This window comes from Dermochelys coriacea, chromosome 1 (assembly GCF_009764565.3).
Source record: "Dermochelys coriacea isolate rDerCor1 chromosome 1, rDerCor1.pri.v4, whole genome shotgun sequence".
NCBI classification, from domain to species: domain Eukaryota; kingdom Metazoa; phylum Chordata; order Testudines; family Dermochelyidae; genus Dermochelys; species Dermochelys coriacea.
The window spans coordinates 166,013,596-166,037,961 of record NC_050068.2 but is presented as its reverse complement, the minus strand read 5'-3'; the positions used below and the strand labels follow the sequence as shown (position 1 = coordinate 166,037,961).

The following is a 24,366-nucleotide window of genomic DNA, read 5'->3' as shown; positions in this document are numbered from 1 at the left end:
TGAATCTGACTATATTTAGTCCTGTCCCCACTCCCCAGGTAAACATGACATATTTAATAATCAGTAGTGTGTAATGCTCTCCCAAGAACAATCTCACAGTATCCACAGTCTTGTTTCCAGTTGTGGTAACTAAATTTAGATTAAATTCCTTGGGACTAGGGTCATCCATCTCTGACACCTATGGCATCTTCCTTGCTTATAGCATGGATATTAAAGGCTCTAGATAACAAGAGTCTACCTGCAGGAATGATAAAGAAGCAGGCTCTTGTACTGGTCCATGGTACGGTCATCTATCTTCTTGCCTTCCTCTCCAACCAGATACTTTAACTACAGAGTTTCAAATGTGACCTTCTTGCTAAAGAATCCACCAGTAAAAACTAACTTTTTTTTTTGGTCTCCCAAAGAAAGGTATTTTGATAACTTCTTCACCATATCATTTTTGTAGTTGTGCCTATTATATAATATGAATTACTGTTTCTATGAACAAACTGTAAGCTCATGAGACTCCATTTTCTCATTTGTACAATGCTCACATAGTCAATGCATGCTAATATATATTTTACTCTTCTTAAATGTTAAAGAATGCCTGAGAGTCAAAGTAGGCAAGGTAATATCTTTTATTGGACCAATGTCTGTTGGTGGAAGGGACAAGCTTTTGAGTTTCACTGAGCTCTTCTTCAGGACCACTTAAAATGAAGTGCGCAATTAAGGGTTAGCAGGCAATAGTGTATGCCACAAATTATTGTAATGAGCCATAAAACCAGTGTCTCTGTGTAGTCTAAGGTTGGTTGTTTATATTGTGAGGGAAAGTTATCGCATAGAGAATAAATGTGACAAATAAAAACCGACCTAAATCGGTGATGTAATGAATTTAAAAAGGCAGGTAGATGCCTTGGGTTTATATTTGGCATAGGATAGATGAGAGTACATTGAAACAAACTTTAGAAACATTAATATGACAAAAATTTTAATTCCATTTTGAAGTGTTGGTTGCTCATTAATTTCTCATCCTCTGCACACTGAAAATGCAGTAGTGTCTATCCCACCCCCAGTCTTCTCACGCCGTAAGAACATAAAATGGTCAGCACGTTCCTTTCTTTCCAGATTGGACCAGCTCATCATCCCAGAGTAGTTGAATAGATTTCACTGTAAGTGAAGTATCTCGGATTTTTTAGCCTTGCACCATACAAGGTTAGGCTATAGAATTTCTTTACTGAATTGACTCAAGCATGAGACTAATTTTACTCTAAGCCCAAAGTCCATAAATTACATATCTAAGTTTACTGACAAGTATTAAATAAAAACAAACACTACTGTGATTGTACATGCAACTTTTGGTACAATTTACTTTGTAATCCTTTAGGGTAGAAACAGGATTTCAATGTCAAACTGTTTATCATCAAATATGAAATGAAGTACCAACGCTCCCACTAGACATTTGACCTTCTAAGCAACATGAGTTAAAAAAAACAAAAATCCACCCACACTAAAAAGTGTCCACCAGTAATTGTGTAGAGTAGTCATGAAAATTTACCTGCCCTGGAATAAGATCTACTTGCCCATCCATGACTATGGACAATGGTGAAAAATCACATTTTAACCAAACAAATTTATTGTAAATTTTTTGTTAATAATTGATTTAAATGACAAATCATTTGTAACTCTCCAGATAGGTTTACTACATGCTTCATCCTGCACCTCTTAGCTAGAACATGGCTTGTACTCATAACAGACATTAATTGCCATTATTATAAGAGGAATATGTGAGGAGTCAGGTGTCATTCATGCAACACATATGGACAAAAAAATATTCATCGTCTCCACAGCTTTTACCAGCAATATATACTAAGGTGACAGGAGCTTTTAAAAGTGTACAACCCAAAAAGCTCAGCAATAAAATTTGAAATATGTTCTGCAACCATTTTCAACAAGAAATATGGATGTTGCCTCTGTGAAGTAGTGTTACATGTAGTATCAAAAGCTGCTATTGTGATACTCTACTTCATTCATAGATGAGCTATGCCTCAAAATGCTGTAATTGCCTTGTTTTGTATAAGCAGCTTTAGTCCATGGTTTGTCAGGTATAATGTACTAAAACAGTTAATATAGTAATTTTTAATATACTTGTAATGAATGATAAAGCTAGATTTCTAGGCCAATGTAATTCCACTTCCGTTCATCTCCTCCCAGCAGTTTGTACAAATCCACGTTTCTTTTTAGCAGGTTTAGCATTTGTAACTCTGAAGTAGCTGAAAAATATTATAGTTTGTTTTAAAAACCAAACTCTGGACAATATTCAGTCCAAAAAGTCCAGTGTAACTTTATCCATTTTTGCTCCAAACCACACACTCTTCTGGAGATCTGTTAGGATGACATACCAATACTGAGATTCAAAATTCTGGGACGTTGGTAGGCCATCAGCAGGTCAAATGTTTAAGATGGAGGCTGCTGCTAAGATTTCAAAATGTTTAATTTCCAACAGCTATCAGATATTGCACTGCAAATCTCTGATAAGATCTTAACACTGCTCCCCATAAAATTGGGAAGTTAAATACTGTCATGAAATCCTTGAAAATGGTGCTGCATAGCAAAAATTCCTAAATGATGTAACTTAGTCATTTCCTCCATTATAATTGTATGCACAATTTCACTTCACATAGTTTCTTGTGTTTTCAAGATTGAGTCCATGTCTGAAATTAAGAAGTTTTGTTTCTCTCAATTTTCTATCACCGCCATTAACATAGGCCAAGATTAAAAGAAGCCTGTATGTCTAAACTTAGGCTGTAAATCCATATTTCGGCACCAAAATAACTGGTCTGATTTTCTATAGTGCCAAGCACTCAACAGCTTCCCCAGAAGCCAATAGGAGTCACTGAATGTTCAGCACTTTCGAAAATCATGGTACTTATTTAAGTGCCCAAATGCAAACTTCAGAGCCTAATTTTAGGCATCTTTTTTTCAAATCTTGGTTATTGTATCAAGCTTTGGCTACCAATATATAAATGTTATTGATTTTATAAAACATTTGTTAGTAAAATCAAAGCATGTCATCTGACTGTTTTAAGGTAGAGTTCAATTACAGGAATGGTGTTCGAGAACTCTCCCTCCTTTACTGGAATGGGTTACCTAGGGAGGTGGTAGAATCTCCATCCTTGGAGGTTTTTAAGGCCCGGCTTGACAAAGCCCTGGCTGGGATGATTTAGTTGGTGTTGGTCCTGCTTTGAGCAGGGAATTGGACTAGATGACCACCTGAGATCTCTTCCAACCCTAATATTCTATGATTATAGTATACTTTCATTTCATCACTTGTATTGAGAGTTGGTATTGCTACTACATTAAGGGGAAAATAAAATGTTTATTGTATTTTTGTAACAATGAGTTATCACAAAAAAAAGCCTAGCAGTACAGTTATGTCACCAGCACAGTGTAAATTTTTAAAATAGTCCACACAGACTTTCTTTCCTCATTGCCACTTTGTAATACACATTCACTGCTTCTATTTAGCTCACAATAGAGTCATCTTTTCTCAGAGTGTTTTACTTTATTTTTCTCTATTAACATAGATTACATTAATATGCAGACACCTCACTGAAGGTTGTCAGACTGTGAGAAGAGATATGCACCACACATATGATATTATCAGGAAGTTGATTATAGCAAACTCAATGGAAACAGGAGGCAATTTATTTTGGGCTAGAATGCAAGTGCCAGAGTTGGAATTTTGATAGGTCACCAGAACATTTCTACTTGTACCAAGTGTGACACAGTATCTCAATTAGCATAAAAACACCCAGGTCAGAACCTTTTAACATCCATCTCAAATGTATGTTCAATAGTGACATGCCTACTGAAGTTAGAACATTTGTTCAATAATAAAGTATCACCTAGTGAGTCAAGACCACCACTTCTTTCAGGAGGCAGATCAATGATCTCTGGCAGGATCTAAAAATCTGCTTTGCATATGAGAACTTATGACACCACAACCCAAGTTACGTTATGAACAATTTGGATGAGACCAAAGACATAGAAGTAAAGTTGTGTTTCTACAGTCTTGCTCAGATTGAGAATACTATCATGAAAGTAGATGTGATCAGGAGCATCCACTGAATTAAAGCTACCCTGACATGATTGTAAAACTTTATTTCCCCAACATTAAGTGACCAGTGCTTCGGATATTCCATGCCAAAAAAGATCTTTTGAAAAAGGTGGAAATATATAGCCACTTTAGCAACTGTATTGGCTAAAGAGTCATGCGTGTTTTAAACTGGAGAATTTATATTAAATGTGGTTGGTTGTTAAAGTTGTTATTAAAAAATTGCTCTCAGATGTAGACATCACACCAAAAAATGTATTTTTTCACTTTAAAGCTGAGTTATTAGCACCTGAACACAGTGGGAGAACAGTGCTACCAGAATTAGGGCTGTGTATCAATTTTTCTTCCAAGACTACTTTTTTGTATCTTCTATATGAAATAATCTGTGCATCTGAAGGTGAACTATTTGGTTAAGTATAATGTTACGGCCAAAGATCTTCAGGTAGTTCAAATCATTATAGAAACTCTAAGTGCACAAAAGGGTCCTTTCAGAAATTAATGTTGTACAAAAAATTCAGACACAATGTGACTATAAAAGGTAATCAGAACCAAAACTGTGTCTGTTGAGAAGGGAACTACACTGCAGATGTGAACATCCCAGGTGACTGGGATGACAGAACAAAAAACATAGCTATGACATCAGTGTAAAACAGCATAAGGAAACTTACAGTAATTAATCCATTTAGAACTCTATATACAAAATACGTTTTTTGTAAACCAAACAAATAAGCTTCATTTTAAGTTACAAAAATATTAGAAGAAAGACCCTGCCTTTATACAGATTACATTTAAAGTATTCTCAGGCAAGATTATTAGGATTAGACTTTTATGACCATCTTGTCAGAACAATCCTCTTTCCTTAAATTCAGCTGGCTGAGATATGTTCTTCTATGTTGTCCATTCCCCCTTCTTCCCCCCAGATCACCCCTAGTTCTTCAGATGGACCTTCATGATGCTCTTGAAAGATGTGAAAATCTTTCCATCTATTTGCTTCCCCACTTCTCTCAATTCTGAAGGCCCACCTCATGGCCCAGGAGAAGCTGGACAGGGCTTCATGTGGAATTTGTCAATGTCTATCCAAATAGCTACACCCCATATTCAAGATTGAAAGGTTCCATTGTCAAACATGTTTGATGCCCCGGCCTGCTTCTCTCCATGGCAATGGATAGCTAATTGCAGGTGACTGTATACAGCCTGTTGTATTATCTTCTAATATCCTTCCCATTTCAATAATAATTCAGAAGAGTTATGCAAGGAACTCTACCTTACTATCCTAAGTGAAGGAGAACAATTTCTGCCTCCCACCCAGTCTTTTGCTGATCTAGTGAACAAGAGACCAGGTCTGGTTCTCTCACAGAGCAGTACTGAACTCAACCCTCTAGGGGTAATGCACTTTGAATATTCCTTTTTTAAGGGTGCGAGAATTTCAGTTATATTTACTAACTGAAAATCAACAGGGATGTTAATTTTCTGACTTTTAATTTGTAAAATGCATGCATCTCTTGGTATATATTTATTTCTACTGGTCCTGTGATGTTTGTCTCTCATCTGCATGTTCTTGCATAATTTCTTGGTATATATAATCTCCAATGTAAAAGGGACACCTATCAACTTGAAATAGTCATTTTCAATAGAGGCAAAGTAGGGACAGGTATAGCATCTGAAACAAGACTGCTTGAAAATTTCTGCTTTTACAATCAATCACTTTTCAAAAAAATGCTTCTCCCCCTCCACTCAGTAAATATCCAGAATGTTGGAATAAACTCATCTGACTGTAAGGTCAATATCACAGGTTTTCCTGTGTGCAAAGTACTGTCAATGTATGAGGTTAAACTGATAAAAATGGAGAAAACCATTTTCAGTGTCAATTTCTTTAAGGTTTCAGAGTAGCAGCTGTGTTAGTCTGTATTCGCAAAAAGAAAAGGAGGACTTGTGGCACCTTAGAGACTAATTTGTTTGAGCATAAGCTTTTGTGAGCTACAGCTCACTTCATCGGATGCAATTTCTCTAAGGTCTTTCACCTGTAAACACAGCAATTAAAAAGATTCAGAAATGTTTTGATTTTTTTTAAAAGCTGACAATGTCACTTGAATTTATTTTCCTTCATGAAGTTGGTTTTCACTTCACTAAGTAAAATCCCTTATGTACAAAGTCAAACGGCAAACTATACAACACTCTAATAATTTAATAGTTTTGAGTAAGATCTAGGTTATACGTTATGGTACCATTACCAAACAGATTTAAAAAAAAAACAAAACCCACACACTTTTATATTGAGTCAGTTTTTTAAAAAACAAAAACAAACAAAAACCAATTTTTTTTTGAGACCTCAAGATGTCCACGTGCCTTGACTGAATAACCAAGTGATCTTATCACTATAACCACCATCCTCTCTCGAGCCACATCTTCCCTACAGTTTGTTATCCCCCACTTGTCACACTGGACAAGATTTTTCACAATTGAACACTGATTTTGAAGTCCACTTTGAGGCACCTTAAAGCAGCCTGATTTTCAGAGGGTGTGTGCTCAGCAGTTTCTGAAAATCAAGTCTCTTCAAGTTATCTCAATTTTTGAGCTTCCAAGCGGGGGCCTCCAAAAAATCACGAATCGCTTTTAAAAATCTTGGCCAGCATGTCCACTATGAGATTTTTTTCAGGGTAAGGTCCATGTCCCTTCTACTTCTGTAACGTACTCAGCAAATTTCTGGAAACTACATTAAATAATGTTATCCTTTTATATGATTCATGCCAAGCTCTTCTTTGTAAATTCCCACAGCCAAATTTAAAAGATGGCTTGCTGCAATACAAGTATTTTATTTTATTTTAATCAACCTGAAAATTAGAGCAGACTTTTGAGTGTTTACGTGGTAAAATGACCCATACTGGTAGAAACAAGGGGTACGTGAAAGACAGTCTTAACATACCTGTAGAAAACTAAATTCCCTTTAAAATCTGCAGCTATTCACATTTAATTAAAAAAAAAAAAATCAAGTAAACCAACTTTGGTATATACAAATCTAATGCGCTTTCAAATCTCTTCTCCTGTAATGTAAATATTTAATAAGATTTAACACTTAAGAGATCATGTACCACAGGCAGTTACTAAAGCGTTGGCATACAGCAGACCTGGATCAAGACAATATATATAAAATTAGCATTTCTGTAGACAAAAATAATATACCAAGTGTTCAGATTTTTTAAAATTTATTTTCAGGAAAATAGCATTCTTTCAATGAATGTGTACCATTTCCTCCATGGACACAAAATTCAAGCTTAGAGCACAGATAATGTCATATGACCAAACACCAGGATGTCATAAAGATAACTGCTAAATTAAGTATTATTTGGATGATTGCTGGAACAATCTAAACATTAGACTGAGTCAGTCAGTCCCAAACTTTATCCTAGATTTAGAAGTAGGTTAACAATATAGGGTCTCCATTTATGAGGAAACAGAAGACAAAATTAAAGTTTAAATGATTGTTCTAGACCAAGCCAAATGTATAAAAAGGCCAGTATTAGCCATACATAAACAAGACAGAGCTTTCAGTACACAGTTTGCTGTGAACTGTGTTAGTTTCCTGTAAATTTTAAATAGACGGCAAGGAAAGCAGCATAAACATCCTAGTTTAAGAAACAGGGTTTTTTTTTTTAAAAGTAAACAAACTGAGCATAAATTAAAAAATATGCAAACAATAAAAAATGAACTTACCAAGAAGTGGAATAGGCTGAGTGACAGGTGGAGGTATGTTAGTAGGTGCTACAGGTGGTGGAACAGTCCCAAATATTTTGGAACCATCACTAGTTTCAGCATTCCCTCTTGATCCAGAAACCACAGTTGGAATGGGATTTCCAATAGACAAGTCTTTTGTAGTGTCTTCATTTATGCCAGCCACAGTAGCTGAGGAACAATTACATTAATATATGAAAAGCTAGATGTACTTTTTCCTGCATACACCTAATTCCTTCTCTCTATAGTCCAAGGGTGGGCAAACTTTTTGGCCTGAGGGCCACATCAGGGTTCCAAAACTGTATGGAGGGCCGGGTAGGGAAGGCTGTGCTGCCCCAAACAGCCTGGCCCCCATCCCCTATCCGCCCCCCTCAGAATCCCAACCCATCCAACCCCCCCTGCTCCTTGTCCCCTGACCGCTCCCTCCCGGGATCCCCCGCCACTAACTGCCCCCGCCACTAACTAACCCCCTATCCAATGCCCCCTCTAAAGCCCCTTTTGGAATGTGGCCCTGCGAACATAGGTGGAGGACTCAGGAGGAGCACGGGCAGCTGCAGAGAAGCACGCTTTCCCTTTCAAAACACTGCTTCTCTCCGGCCGGCTGCACAGCCACCCTGTGCTCCTCCTGAGTCCTCCGCCCATGTTCGCTGTGCTCCTGCCACCTGCACCTCCTGCCTGCTCCCCTGAGACTGCAGGTGAGCCTCCCTCCTTGCTCTCCCCTGCCCCCGCAGTGCAGCTCCCCCCGCACCCCATGGGGGGTTCGCCAGTGCTGAGTTGCCCAAGTGCCTGGCCCTGGGGCCCCCTGTTGTTACTGGTAAATCTGTCCCTGAGTTGCGCAGCCCAGCCAGATCCAGCCACGCCGCTACACTGCCTGGCAGGAGCTCGCAGCCCTGCCACCCAGAGCGCCGGCAGCACAGAGAGCTGAGGCTGCAGGGGAGAATGAAAAATGTGGGAGAGGCCGGGGGCTAGCCTCCCTGGCCGGGAGCTCAAGGGCCGGGCCTGATGTGGCCCGCAGGCCGTAGTTTGCCCACCTCTGCTATAGTCCCCGTAATCAATGTATACACACGCACACACACACGCACACTTACAATTTGGGATGCTTATTCCTGGAGTGTGAGGAACAGATACTGGAGGGGTTATAGGAGGTGGTGGTCCAGGAGGAAGAAAACCTATATGAACACACACAAAAATTGACAAATTTTAACACTATGTACTCTTAGATCATATTTTATTTTTGCAGTTTTATTGCAGACACTTTTAAATAGTTATATGTTTAAATCAAAGTACATTCTCTGGAAGTATTTAATATACCTGGGGGCAAATGCATTGGATTGAATCCAGGTCGCAAAAATGGAGGTGGTGGTACACCAGGGCCAAACCCAGGAGGAGGGATCCCTAAAGGAGCCGTGAAAGTAGGTGGCTGAAGTGCACCAACTACAGGAGGACCTGATGGATGTGGTGGAACCGATGGATGTGGTGGAACCTACAGAGGAAGGAGGGAAGAGTTAGCTTCAAAACCACATGCATTTGGTGAGAAATAGTCTGCTCTGCTTACTTTGTTAGACAAGACAAAGTAACAAAATTTACTTTCAAGACTGAAAGTGATGACAGCTGTGATTTTACTCGAAACACTGGTGAACACACAAAGCACCATTACATTAAATTGCAGTTCTGCTCTGAAAAGTGACTAGATAAAAATGGCACCTTATGAGTAAGGATACGATTTGGTCATGTATTCTGTCGCATCTGAGTAGCCAAAAAGGGTACTTTTTACTCCTAACAGCACTGGAGGCCATGATAGCTCTTGATTTAACTGAACTGTATTCCTTAGAACCTAACCACCACCATACTGGGTCAGACCAATGGTCCATCTAAGACAGCATCCTGTCTTCCGACAGTGGCCAATGCCAGGTGCTTCACAGAGAGAATGAACAAAACAGGGCAATTGCACAAGAAGGGAAGACCCAGCTCAACTCTCAGATCCTAGGCTGAGTTTGCTGAGGCAGTTGAGAAGGAAGTGAGGTTGGTTCACCCAGGCAGCCCTCTATAGCCTTGGGGTGGGGTATGAGGTTGTGTAGGGTGGATACACGGGCAGAACTGACACAGCTAACGAAAGTCTCTGATTGAAGGCATATGCAGTGCATGCACACCTGAAGCAGAGCACCCACAGGGACACTACTCAAAGAAGCAGCATTACTGCACCGTAACAATGGATATTTCTAATCTTTTAGTGAAGTACTCACAGGCAACTCAGTGAAGTACAGAAAACTGTTTTTTTTCCCAAATTCTACAAGGGCTGTATTTATTATTTTTAAGTAAATAGCAAGGAAAGTTATAAACTAACAGCATATGGAACTAGGTAATGCAGTCTGTGATAAACTAACAGATTGAAAGGTTACAACCGATCTGGTTAAGAAAACTCGTGCAGTAACTTTTATTGGACCAAAGCTTAAGGGGATAAAAACAAGGTAGTGGAAAGAATCAAGTGAACACTTGCCAGATATACTCAAGCACATCATCCACTAAAATATTCAGGAAGTCTGTCACTGTTGGTCATTGCCCAATACTGCATTTTGAATTAAGATTTTTCCAATTTTGTTTCCTCATCTTAGTTAAGCCAAATGTCACAGGACCTATGGATTTGCACCTCATCTCCATCTTCTGTGATTTTTAAAGTTCTTTAGTTACTATCATTGAGACTTAGTTCCGCAGCTAGGATCAGACCAGTTGCTTTTTGCTAAGGTGTGCTCAGTTTGGAGGTGAGACTAGGCTGAAGCCACACTGCCTTTTTTTGGTAAAAAAGATTCAAGCAGTTGGTATCAGGTAGAAGCTGGATGTGGGAAAAGAAGATTATTTGTACCACACATTGCCAGGGTTATCAGTTAGCAGGCAGGCATACCAGAATAAAAAAGGCTAAACACTACCTGAGATACTCTGACTTCTGTTTCCCCCACCCTCCCATCTCTACGATTAATTCATGAACTGACACGTTGAACTACGATTTAAATATGTTTCTAGTTGCAGCTATCCAGCAGCAGATGGAAAGAAAAGAGTAACCAATCTCACCTGTGGAGGAGGTACTGTTATAGGTGCCGGTATGGGAACAGGAATTGGAACAGGTAATGCTTTAGGGATAGGTGACACTGGTTCATTATGTGTAGTTTCTGCACCTCCATTTTGAGCTACTTCATTTTCAGATTTCTTAGAAATTCCTTTCCACTCTACAGGAAATAAATGGAAGCAGTTCAGTTGAAAGAGTATGAACATATTTAGTCACTACTGATTGCTGCTAAGCAAAGCCAATGTGAAGATTATGTTGCAAAGAATCAGCTAGCTGTCTCTATAAACAAATTGTATGTAAAGGTGTTTCTGAAAATACAAACTGAAAATCGCTGTAAATACAGACTGTACAACAAGCAGTCACTAAAGTATGGCAAGTAAAATAAAAAAAATTCTTCCAATAGTCATTTAACAGCTGATATGACTCAGATCTTTGCATTCAGAACTGCTGTTGCATTTCTGCAAAGGATTCTGAAGCACATTAGCAATAATAATAAAAACAGTAGGATTGTGCTTGGAACAAGATCTGTAGTCAGTAGGCGTAATTAGTTTTTCCAGGGCAAGGCGAAGGCAGCTTTTTCCTCTGATAATCACTACATCTGGAGTGCTAATATCGTATGACTACCTTGCGGTACAACACACCCCTGTGCAAAACAAAAAGAGAAAACACTAGTCAAGCACCACTAGAGGAGCATTAGCTATAGCTCCAAACTCATTTTATAATGGAAAGAGGACATTGGGGGGAGATTCCCCCTATTGCCCATCAATGCTTTCTTCGAAACAAGGAGAGGAAAAAGCAAGAGGGATGAGGCAAAAAACTATGTGCAGAAACAGTCCAGATATTAAATACAAAAAAGAATAAAACAGCAAGAGGAAAGACAAGAGATTAGAATGCCATTCTTGATGATGGAACACAAGTGTTGATTTACTATTAACAGAAATGTTGCACTGAGATGAGACTGAAATAGTGGCTGAGATGATACAAAATGCCTGAAATCACTTAGGTTACTGGAAATAAAAAAATGTGAGTAAAGCTGATGTGAAGTTTCAGAGTAGCAGCCGTGTTAGTCTGTATTCGCAAAAAGAAAAGGAGTACTTGTGGCACCTTAGAGACTAACAAATTTATTAGAGCATAAGCTTTCGTGAGCTACAGCTCACTTCATCGGATGCAACCGATGCATCCGATGAAGTGAGCTGTAGCTCACGAAAGCTTATGCTCTAATAAATTTGTTAGTCTCTAAGGTGCCACAAGTACTCCTTTCCTGATGTGAAGTGTATCCCAGCTTATTTCTGAATAAGCTTTCATATATTATTGCTCATTTTAATGTATTCTTGGCTTTTTTGCTTATTAAAGCATTTATTTGGGAGAAAAATGACCCAGAGCTAGCTAAAAATTGAATAGAACAATGAAGAATGTTGAAACAACACTGATTGGCCACTGAAGTTTCTCTCACACATCAATGGCTAAACTGTAAGAATCAACAAAAGTCTAGTGTTCCTATCACCAGTTCACAAAAACAGAGACAATAACTTCCAACTTTAATGTAAGTTTTGGTCACATGGCTGTTTTATGCACTTAAACCACAAGTTAGTAATAAAAGCTATCATAGCTTTTATTCACTTGTGTTGAACCTTGACTTGGTAATTCCTATTAAGTGGTTTACCACAATATCTATCACTATTTTCTTATTATAAACTTAACAAAACTTGCATTTTCAGTACACGTGTACATATACAAAAGTCTATGGGTACAGTTTAGGTCAAGACAAAATATTTCTATATAATCAATATTAACATGTTCGTAAGTAACAAAAATGATTTCTATTGAAACAAACCATTCACAGCTCTACTTAAATCAATCCAAAATAATTCATTTGAAGATGATTTAAAAAAAATCTGTTTTTTTTTTTTTACCTGGGCTAAGAGTTTCATTGTCCAGCATTCCTCCTTCACAAAAACTTTCAAGGTCTTCAGGCTTCACTTTGTCCCATGGTACGTAGGTAACACCTAATTCTACATCCCAATACTGCTTATAGTCTGGTTTAATTCCTTTATTTAAAGCCCACGCAATCTTAAGAGGCAGCAGCGGGGGGAGAAAAAAAAAAAAAAAAAAGACAGTCAGAGCCCAGCTGCATTTTAACTTTTTTGTTCAGTACTCAGAATATGCGCACTTAACATTAAACAGCATTCAGCATCACAACGTAGGTCAGGAGGCAACAGAAGGATTCTGTGTCCAACCGGAGTTGCAGGAGAAATTTAGGCCATTATAAATACTGGTATTTAACCAAATTGTCTGGGCTAATTCTCCTATATATTTTGTAAAAGATGCTAAAAGATTTTGATATATTTTAAATGATCCCAAATGGTCAGCACTTCAATTGGGTCACTGATTTAATACTGATTCAGAAGAAAGAATGCCACTACTGAATCAGCTTCACTTTATTTAGTACTCTATTTTCTTTGAGGGTTTCCCCACAAAGATTACAAGACAAAGGGAATTTAAGACAGGCACCCTTTTGTCAGCTTAAGATAAACCCTTGTTAGTGACCTGGAAGAGGAGAAAGGATCCAAATTCCATCAACTTCCATGTACCAAATACTCACCAATAACCAAACTAAGTAGGGCGTTCATCGAGGTTACTGAACACCGTGCTATATATAAAATATTAAATTTAAAGATTACTCTAAGTTTTAAAACTATTTGAATCTATTATAAAATTTTTCAAAGTAGTACCTTTATAGATTTCTGATTGACTTTGAAGTTGCCTCGGCTCAGTTTTTGTAGGGCGCGGTAAGCATCCTGTCTGTGAACCATTACAATATAGGCACATCCTCTAGGCGGTATCATCTGTTATAACATGTATAGGAACAACATTATTTAAGCTGCTACACTTGATAAAACAAAAGGTAACCTATGTATAATTAAACAGAAGTAGGCTGGAACAACAGTCTTGCATGTCAGGGAGTACTTTGGATGAGTTACAGCGCATAAACAGATCTAATACTTATTATTAGATATCCTTTTAAACTAATATCAAGACAGACATTAATATTTATCCTAAAATTCCTGTTTAAAGAGAGTGTAGCCTTAAGCAAGGGGACAAGTGCTTATGCCACAATGTAGATATTTCATGTGAGGGAACATGCTGATGAAAAGTACTCCGTCCTGAATATGGCTGAGAATGGCATATACATAAGTTAGCTCCAAAATCACGGCATTTTTAATGGTTGCAGGAGACAAGTTCCTCTAATATATCAGCACTGTTTGTTTTTCTAAAAACTACAAATTGCCACCTACACCTCTGCTTTCATTTTTCTCTTCAAATGGTTGTAACCATTTTAAGAATAGTCATTTTTTAAAAGCTATTTTTGCAAAGCTTCCTCTAATTTGTTTTGAGAAGTGAGAGGTAGCAGAGAGAAGCTAAGGCCAAATTATGGATTTTTGGTTTTGTGTTTTTTATTTTTTAAGTTTTACTGCTAGTAGAACCATAAACTAAATCAAAATAATAAAAAAATTGAGATACTGCTGTAAGATTAAACAAAGTGGGAAGAAAAGTGTACTAGCAGAATATTACACAAAACAAAAGTTTCTGCAATCAAGGGGTCTCCACACAATCGAACTTAGGGCAGGAGAATGGAGGACAACAGCTGTGCAGCAAGCATCCTGCAGCTAAGCTCTTCATCCACCATCTTTCACTTGGGTCTCCTTAGACAAAGCAGGGTGCTCATGAAATTGGAGTACTCTTCTGGGTTAACCCCAAGAACAATGATGCTTTTAAAAGCAAGTCTCTTGTAGCAACTGCTTCATATTTTCCACAAATCTAACAGTGTCAATAGTTCAAAAAAAAAAAAAAATGATGGTATAGAGAAAAAGATAAGTGTTGATCTTGAGAATGAACACTAAAACAAAAAGTTTTAAATAAATGAGTTGTTTATATAATAAAAGGCCTCTTTATAGCAAAGGCATATCATGACCTTTGCTTGTATGTCACTATTTATACTCACATTTATAGATTCAATCGGGCCAAACTCCTCTAAAAGACTTCCAACATCCTGCTGAGTTGTTCTTTTGTCTAGTTGTCCTACCCAGAGTGTAGTACTACAAACTAGAAGAAAAATAAAGTCTGACACTTCGGACTTGACTATTAGCACTTTTAAATTGTACTTTTGCAATATAAATGCTGTGTTAAAAGGGCCATTAAAGATAAATTGAAGCTTTTTGTTGGGTTTTTTTGTTATAATTCAAGTGTTTATAATATTACAAAGTAAATACCTTTTAAAACAAAAACATTTGAAAGTATTTCCTTTCTTCTTACCTGCCTGGAGCTGAATTCAGGGTTCTGTTTAGCCATGACTACAGCATAACCATTGTTAGAATGTATGCACAGATTTCCAAATTACAAATAAATACTTAGCTGATTTTGAATTTTAAAGAGTCATGAATTTTAAAATTTGTGATAGAAGGGGGGGGGGGGGTGATTTTACTGCTGTGTCAGTGCAGACTTGTGGATTTCCCAACAAATTATGGTGAATAAACCCCAACAAGGCAAATACTGACTCCCACTGCTTCAGACTTCAATTGCAGGCCAGGGTGACTGATTCTAGATTGGTGACAATACATACATGAAAGATCTTGCTAGCAAGGTGGTACCTGGCAGGCACGAGATAAGAGGCCTCCCTTCCAGCAGATGGGACAAATCAATTAGAATGGATGACAGATCTCTCCTCTTAAGTGGTTCCCTTCTCTGGTTAGTAGATGGAAACACTTATTGATTAGAGGGGTTTTTTTTTTGTTTTTTTTTTTAAGTCAGGAAGGAATAGTGTCAGGGATGTGTAGACAAGAAGTGTGTTTAAATTTATTACAATTAACTTTGTTCTTTAGGCTGAAAATGGAACAGAGATAGTTCAAAATACAGGCTTCCACAACCACCAGTCCAAAAGTAAATATGGCAGAATTTGACTCATGGCATCTATCTTTTTCCACTCCCCTGCAAGCTGGTGTAGAATGGCTAACCCTAGACACTTTGGCTCTCCCAGCAGCAACAGACATGACAAAGAAATCAGGAGAGGGGTTGGAAAAGAAGCACCTGAGGCACTTGGTAGGTCTTTTCACCTCTAATAATAAAAACATTTGAAAGTGCGCTGCCCAGATGTGTCTGGCTAGTCAAGAAGTCCCTCATTAACAGGCAAAGTAACCCTGCTTCAGCCTTTACCCACAGATATCTGAGAACTGCAGATTTCTTGGGAGAAGCCAAAGAACAAGAATGGGTGCAGACTTGGCTTCTCTCTTTACATAGCTGGAGGAATCCCAAGGTACAGAGGTACCCCAATAAGGCTACACTATCAAAGTATAATAGGACCAACAAAAGGGAGATGGCATGAATTCACTCCAACAGCTTTGGAATAGGAGGAGAGACGAATCCCATTATGGTTTGGGATTGTTTCTTCCCAGGGTGCATTCAGGCACACCTCAAAGCCCAACCCAGATGGCACCAAGCTTAACCCAGGCAATCCTTAGCACTGAGACTGACATGGAGGAGACTCGTCCCTTTGTCTGGCCTTTTAGATGGCCCTTGTAGGGGAAGAGGCAACAACCCTGGCACAAGAGAGTTCCCTTGATCTTTAGGAGATCCAGTGCTCATTTGACAAATTGCCAACATCAGGAGATGCAACTGCAGTTTGAGGACGTTCCCCTTCCCCACCGCCCTCCCTCAGATCCATGTCTTTGTTTTTTTCCCCCCCTCTCACCTCCAAGTTCCTCCTATATTTGATGGAGGAGATTAGAGGGAACTCAAGGTCATCTGACAGCCCAGGCCTAACTGCACCAACAGATGACACAGTGACACAGCACCACAGTCAAAAGGGTATAGCAACCAAGTCAAATCTAGCACCACCATCGGCACTAAGAGGTCAGCCCTGGTGGTGCTGACAACATTAGAATCTCAAGCAGCATGGGATGACTTTCAAGCACTGAGAGCTCTCTGGCCCTGGCACTTACTGAAAGTGCATTGTCTGAGGCTTTACACCAGTCAAAGATTTCAAGGCCAGATGAGAACCATCATGATCATCTAGTCTGACCTCCTGTATAACACAGGCCATAGAACTTCCCTAAAATAATTCGTAGAGCATCTCTTAGAAAAACATCCAATCTTGATTTTGGTATGTTTCTGTAAGAGTTATTTCATTCAAACTAAGGCAGCAACAGTTAAAGCAGCAGTCCTTTATCCCCTCTCTCCCCCTCCCACCAGTCTGTCATATTGACCACATGACACGCAACGAGGCAGACATCATATAGATTGCAAAATACTTGGGCCCTCTGAAAATGCTCAAAATTGATTTTTCACTCATTTATAATTTGTCCACAAATCTCTCAAACCTATTAAAGGAATTGTGTCTAGTTAAGGGTTTTAGAAGCCAAGTTCCATGCTTGAAATTTCAACTGTTTTAGGTGTAACATTTGTCTGGAATTGTAGCAATTTCTTCAGTCTCACAAAACTCACACTGTTAAAAGAAATTTCCTCACTTTTTCACAAAATTCACCTGTTTACAGAGAAAATCTTGAGCACTTGAGAAATGATGCTATAATAAGAACAATTTTGCACTAAAGCTTCCTTTCCTTTGAAAGAAAAATGAGCAAAAGCAAGCACTCACCACTAACAGTTTCTGATTTGATTTGAGGAAGGCCTTTTGACCTGCGTTCTCTCTCTTTTTCTCGTTCACGCCTTTCCTGTGATCGAGATCTAGGAGAGTGTCGGCGCCTATCCCGGGATCGGGAACGAGAGCGACGATGACGCGATCTTCGAGATCGAGATCCAGACCTCGATCGTCTCCTTTTTGGAGATCTAGTTTTAAATAAAATTATTAACATACAATGCTTTGTTTAAAAGACAGTATAAATATCTGTTTGACTCATCATAAGTGAAAGTTCGCTTGCATTTTTTTAAACTTTGAAATCAAGCATTAGTGTGCGTACATACTAGACATTTACACATAACAATACATAGTGTATCCCAAATAAGTATTTGTACCAACAGTAAACTTAAGTGATTAAACAGACTTTATCTATACTACAAATTTATTGTAATTTATTATTCTTTCAACTTCTGATATCCTCTAGCACTTTTATTTTACTCTTGTATTATGGCACTAAATCCACTATTATATCACAGAATGTACTTACAGCTACAAGTGAGGAAAACTTTTCTTATAAGTTAGACTAAAAAATTAATAGAAATGTCAGTGAAAAAGACTGTTACCTGCCTTTCATAACTGTTATTCTTTGAGATGTGTTGCTCACGTCCATTCCAAGTAGGTGTATGGGCGCCATGTGCACAGTCGTCGGAAGGTTTTTCCCATAGTGGTATCTATCAGGTCAGTCCAGGAGCCTCCTGGAGTTGCACTATACAGTGCCGCATATAGCGCCTTGCCAACCTGCTGCCACTTCAGTTCCATCTTGTCAGTTGGCTCTGACAGAGGGGTAGGCAGGTGGGTCTTGGAATGGACATGAGCAACACATCTCGAAGAACAACGGTTAAGAAAGGTAGGTAACTGTCTTTTCTTCTTCAAGCGCTTGCTCATGTTGATTCCAAGTATGCGACTCCCAAGCAGATGGTAGGAGGAGAGGTCAGGGCTCATGGAATCGGTGATTGAAGCACTGCTCTGCCGAACGCTGCATCGTCCCTGGCCTGCTGAGTGATGGCATAATGCGAGGTGAATGTGTGGATCGATGACCATGTTGCGGCCCTGCACATCTCCTATATGGAATGCAGCCGAGAAGGCTTGAGCCCCTGTGGAATGCGCTGTCAATGTTAGGGCTGGCATTTTAGTGAAGTCATAGCACGCCCAAATGCAGGATGTGATCCGTGACAAAATTCTCTGGGACGACACCGGGAGGCCTTTCATCCTGTCCCCTACTGCGATAAAGAGTTGGTTTGATTTACTAAATGATTTTGTCCTTTTGATGTATAAAGCCAAAGCCCACCTGACGTCTAGGGAGTGGAGATTTTGCTCCCAGCTGTTGGCATGTGGCTTAGGTAAAACACTGTGAGGAAAATGTCCTGGCTTGTATGAAACTGATACCGCCTTGTGAAGAAAGGCTGGATGAAGCTGCAACTGGACCGTGTCCTTATAGAACATTGTGTATGGAGGGTTGGATGTCAAGGCCTTGAGCTCAGACACCCTCTTGGCTGAAGTTATCATGACCAGGAATGCCACCTTCCATGAAAGGTAGAGGAGCAAGCATGTTGCTAAGGGCTCAAAGGGGGGCCCATTAACCTGGAGAGCACCAGGTTAAGGTCCCATGCTGGTATCAGATGGTGAACTTGAGGGTATAACCTGTTTAGTCCCTGAGGAAGCGGCCCACTATCGGGCTAGTGAACACCAATCAACCATCAATCCCTGGATGGAGCACAGAGATTGCTGTCAGGTGAACCTTTAAGGATGAAACCACTAGACCTAGCTGCTTCCAGTGCAAGATGAGAGGTATTGATGCTTTCATCAGAGACATACCCTTCTGCATCACCCAAATCAAAAATCTCTTCCACTTGGTCAAGTATGTAGCTCTAGTGCAGGGGTGGGCAAACTTTTTGGCCTGAGGGCCACATCTAGGTATGGAAATAGTATGGTGGGCCATGAATGTTCACAAAATTGGGGGTTGGGGTGTGTGAGGGGGTGAGGGCTTCAGCTCGGGGTACGGGCTCTGTGGTGGGGCCAGAAATGAGGCGTTCAGTGTGTGGGAGAGGGCTCTGGGCTGGGACCAAGGGGTTGAGGGTGTGGGAGGAGATCAGGGGTGCAGTCTCCAGGCGGCACTTACCTCAAGCAGCTCCCAGAAACAGCAGCATGTCCCCTCTCCAGCTCCTACGCGGAGGTACAGCCAGGCAACTCTGCACACTGCCCCGTCCACAGGTGCCGCCCCTGCATCTCCCATTGGTCATGGTTCCCAGCCAATGGGAGCTGCAGGGAGGTCGCTTAGGGCCAAGAGGCTCCGCACGCTGCCCCTACGTGTTGGGAGCCGGAGGGGGGGGAACATGCTGCTGCTTCCGGGAGCTGCACGAAGCCATGGTATGCGCGGAGCAGGGCAAGCCCTGGACCCTGCTCCCCGCTGGAGTGCTGGAGCAGGGCAAGCCCTGGACCCTGCTCCCTGGCGGGAGCTCAAGGGCCAGATTAAAATGTCTGAAAGGCCGGATGCGGCCCCCGGGCCATAGTTTGCCCACCCCTGCTCTAGTGGATGGTTTCCTGCTGCCGAGGAGGACCTCTAACAGGCTCTGAGCATGCCAACTCCATGGGTTTTAGCCATGAAGCTTCCATGCCGTGAGGTGGAGAGAGACGAGGTTGAGATGCTAGAAGTATCCGTGGACCTGGGTGATTAGGTTTGGCACCAAAGGCAAGGCGATTGGAGTGTCTAATGACACTTCCAGGAGGGTGATATACCAGTTTTGACAGGGCTAAGCAGGATCTATCAGTATGACAGACACTCTTTCCCTTCTGACCTTAAGCAGGACCTTGTGAATGAGCAGGAAGGGTGGGAATGAATAGAACAGGTGGTCCTTCCAGGGAAGGAGAAATGCATCCATGATCGAGTCAGGGCTGTGGTTTAGGAAGGAGCAAAACTGCTGACACTGTCTGTTGAGTCTTGTCATGAACAGATCTGGGGAACCCCTGACCATTGGAAGATGCTGTTCACAATGTCCAAGCGAATGGACCACTCGTGGTTGTGGAAGGACCTGCTGAGATGGTCGTTCTCGGATCCTGGAAGGCAAGATGTCTCTAGGTGTATTGAGTGGGCTATGCAGAAGTCCCACAGCTTGAGGCCTTCCTGGTATAGGGGAAAGGAGCATGCTCCACAATGTCTGTTTATATAAAATATTGCTGTTGTATTGTCCATCATGACTGATATGCATCTGCCTTCCAGATGGCACTGGAAGGTTTGGCAGGCTAGGCGAACCATTCTCTGCTCCCTGACGTTGATGTGAAGTGAGAGCTCTGCTTGAGTTTTGAGGGCCCCTAGATGTGCTCCCCACCCCAATGCTGATGTGTCCGTGACTAGGGACATTGAGGGCTGAGGCCTGGAGAAGGGCACCCATGCATACCGCTTGAGGATTGAGCCAGCATAGGAGGGACTCTATAACAGAAGAGGGAGTGAAACCAGCTTATCCAGATTGTGTCTCTCTAGGCTTGGCTGGCATTAGTGTACCAACCAAAGAGGCCTGAGCCACAATCTTACATGCAGAACTACATATGTGCATGCGGCCATGTGACCTAGCAGCTTCAAGTAGCTCTGTGCCATCACGGTGGGAAAATGCCTTAAGTCCTCTATGATAGAGCAAATGGATTGGAAGCGAGACTCCGGTAGGAATACCTGTGCGTGAGTGGAGTCCAGGATTGCTCCTATAAACTCTCTCCTCTAGGTAGGGGATAGGGTTGACTTTGGCATGTTCAACAATAGACCCAGTCTGTCAAAGGTTGACCGTATCAGGTTTACATGCGCCTCTACCTGCACGTTGGAGAGGCCCCTCATAAGCCAGTTGTTGAGATATGGGAACACCTGCACCTGCCGTCTCCTCAGGAAAGCAGCGACAACTGCCATGCACTTGGTAAACACATGAGGGGCCGCTGACAGGCCGAAGGGAAGGACTGTAAACTGATGTGTGGTTCACTACGAATTTGAGGAACCTCCCGTGGGACAGGACTATCGATATATGAAAGTAAGTGTCCTTCAAGTCGAGGGCAGCATACAAGTCCCCCAGGATCCAGGGAGGGAATGACGGCAAAGATACCACGTGAAACTTCAGTTTCATGAATCTGTTGAGATTTTGCAGGTCGAGAATGGGTCTGAGACCCCCTTTGGCTTTCAGAATTAGGAAATATTGGGAGTCGAATCCCTTTCCCCTTAGCTCCTGAGGACCTCCTCTACTGCTCCTGCACTTAGGAGCATTTGCACCTCCTGTATAAGAAATTACTCATGAGCAGGGTCCTTGAAGAGGGATGGGGAAGGGGGATGAAAGGAGGGGAGGAAAAGAATTGGAGAGAATATCCCAATTCTACTGTGCACTGCACCCAGCAGTCTGAAGTTATCTGGGTCCACGCACAATAAAAGTGGGATAGACGGTTCAAGAAACAGGGAGAAGGATCCAGGATGTGGTCTGGTTCATCGCCCAGGCTCACCCTCAAAAGATGTGCTTGGAACTGGACGGCTGCCTCGTCGAGGTCTTGGTTGGGTGGGGACTGGGGAGGCCTATGTCTATTGTTCCTGTCCCGCTTCCTAGAGTAGTCCTGCCTAGGCTGTGTAGGATAAAAACACCGGAGAGGCTGGGGCTTAAAGTGCTTTCTCTGTGTGGCTGGTGTATACAGCCCCAAGGATTTCAATGTTGCCCATGAATCCTTCAGGTTATGGAGTTTGGAGTCTATCTGCTCCGAAAACAATCCAGAGTCTTCAAAGGGCAGGTCCTGTATTGTTTGTTGGGCCTCTGGAGGGAGGCCCGACACCTGCAGCCATGAATTCCCTCCTCATGGAGATAGTGGAGAACATGGTTCGCGTGGCCGAGTCTAAGGCTGCCCTGGATGCCGCAAACGGGGTCCTCGCCGCTGCCTTGCCCTCCTCCATGATGGCTGTGAACTCTGATTTTGAGTCGTCAGGGAGCATCTCCTTGAACTTTGTCATGGTAACCCATGAGCTGAAGTTGTAGCAGCTCAAGACCGCTTGCTGGTTTGCAATACAAAGCTAGAGCCCCCCGCAAAGTGAAGTACACGTTTCTATCGAAGAGGTCCAGCTTCTTTGAGTCCTTGGACTTGGGCATTGGGGTCTGCTGTCCCTGCCTTTCCCTCTCATTCACAGACGCTACCACCAGCAACCCTGGCTGTGGAGGAATGCAAAGGTACTCGTACCCCTTTGAGGGTTTGAAGTACTTTCTTTCTATCCCCTTAGCAGGTGTCTGCCAGAGTTTTGATGGTGGCCTGCATAGTCTTTATGAGAGGCAATGCCACCTTTGAGGGGCCCTCTGATGCTAAAATGTCCACCACGGGGGTCCAGACTCCACCATCTCCTCAGCTTGGAGCCCTAGTTTCTGGGCCACCCTCCACAGTAGCTCCTTGTGAGCCCTGTTGTCAATAGGGGTCGGAGCAGCTGAAGACCCTGCCACTGCCTTGTCAGGGGAGGATGATGATGATGCCCTGGGTGATACCGGGCCTTCCTGACCCTCAGGCTTGCAGGTTTCACCCTGTGCAGGGTCCTCATGTTCAGTGCTGGGGTTGACCCTGGTTCAGATCCCAGTGCTGACCTCTGCGCCAAACTCCATACCCACTTTGGTGCCATGTGGTGGTAAGCAGTCCCTGGCCAGTAGAGGAGCACATGCTTCCAAGGCGATGGACTGGGAACCCCTGGAGTAGGAACCCTGGGCCTGGTAATATGCCCACTGGGTCCAAAAGGGCCATTGCGCGGGCACCTGCCATCGTGGGGGGAGCTTGCCCTATCACCTGCCTGTAATGGCACTGCTCTGATCGGTTCTGGCTACGCTTAGAGACGTACGACTCCACCTCAGTCTGATGACTCACTCCGAGCATGGAGACCACAGTAGTGCCAAGAGGGACGATGCCGGGGAGCATCAAGGTGATTTATTTGGGATAGCTGAGTGTTTGTCCCTCTCTCTCTCCCTCCCTGCAACTATTGATATTAAAGGCCTTGGCATTATTTTTTCATGCCCACTCAGGCAGTGGCTTTAAAGTAACGAATTGAGGGGAGGGCGATAGGTGCTGCATTGTGGCTGGCTTACTTCTGGACAACACCCAAAGTCTTGTATCCAATGCTCTCTCTTGGCTGGGGACTGTGGTGCTATCATGGCTATCAGGTCCCTGGCCGCCTCAAATGCGTTCAGGGTGAAAGAGAGCTCCAACTCCTCCATGTGGCACTCCCTTATGGGGGAGTCCATTGACACCAGACTTGATGGACCCCTCTGCAGGCCCAAAGTTGGAGGTGGGACAGGCGCCGGGTGCCCTGACATGGGACGCATGCCATTAGCGCGCTCTCTCCCAGTTGCGCTAACCGTGAGCAAGTGCCTTCTGTCAGTTTTCTTGCATCTCCTGTGAGTGAGAGCAGTGCTAGGCTGCCACAGAAGGGGTGGACTTCGGTGCCAGAGAATGAAGGTGCTGAGGATCTCTAGGCAGAGTCCTTCCTTGGGGCCGTAGCCTCTCTAATTGAGGCCGGCGCACTCCGCACCAAGGTGCAGGGTGCCGGGTCTGGCTGGCCCAGAGCCAGTTGGGGACAAAGGGTTCCCTCCATGAGGAGCTGTTTAAGTCTGAAGTCCCTCTCTTTTTTAGTCCTAGGATGGAATCCCTTGCAAATCCTACACCAATTTGTCTGATGGGATTCCCCAGGCACCTCAGACAGGACTTGTGGGGATCGCCCTTTGACATAGATTTATGGCAGGTCCACATGCCTCGACCCCTGAGAAGGGGAAAACAAATTGGGGTGAGACCCCCTCCCCCAAACAG

General features: G+C 42.1%; 1 protein-coding gene across 2 annotated transcripts in view; it reads right to left on the bottom strand.

Annotated features, from left to right (window-relative positions):
- Positions 1 to 24,366, bottom strand: part of SCAF4 (SR-related CTD associated factor 4) — a 79,775-nt gene that overhangs the window by 3,685 nt on the left and 51,724 nt on the right. For both annotated transcript variants that reach the window (XM_038387760.2, XM_038387759.2), the window contains exons 12-19: positions 17,533 to 17,723; positions 14,887 to 14,987; positions 13,616 to 13,729; positions 12,797 to 12,953; positions 10,889 to 11,043; positions 9,134 to 9,305; positions 8,911 to 8,991; positions 7,805 to 7,993 (exon numbers count right to left, since the gene is read on the bottom strand). In XM_038387760.2, coding sequence (XP_038243688.1) covers positions 7,805 to 7,993; positions 8,911 to 8,991; positions 9,134 to 9,305; positions 10,889 to 11,043; positions 12,797 to 12,953; positions 13,616 to 13,729; positions 14,887 to 14,987; positions 17,533 to 17,723 — 1,160 coding nt within the window. The remainder of the gene's footprint in view (positions 1 to 7,804; positions 7,994 to 8,910; positions 8,992 to 9,133; positions 9,306 to 10,888; positions 11,044 to 12,796; positions 12,954 to 13,615; positions 13,730 to 14,886; positions 14,988 to 17,532; positions 17,724 to 24,366) is intronic.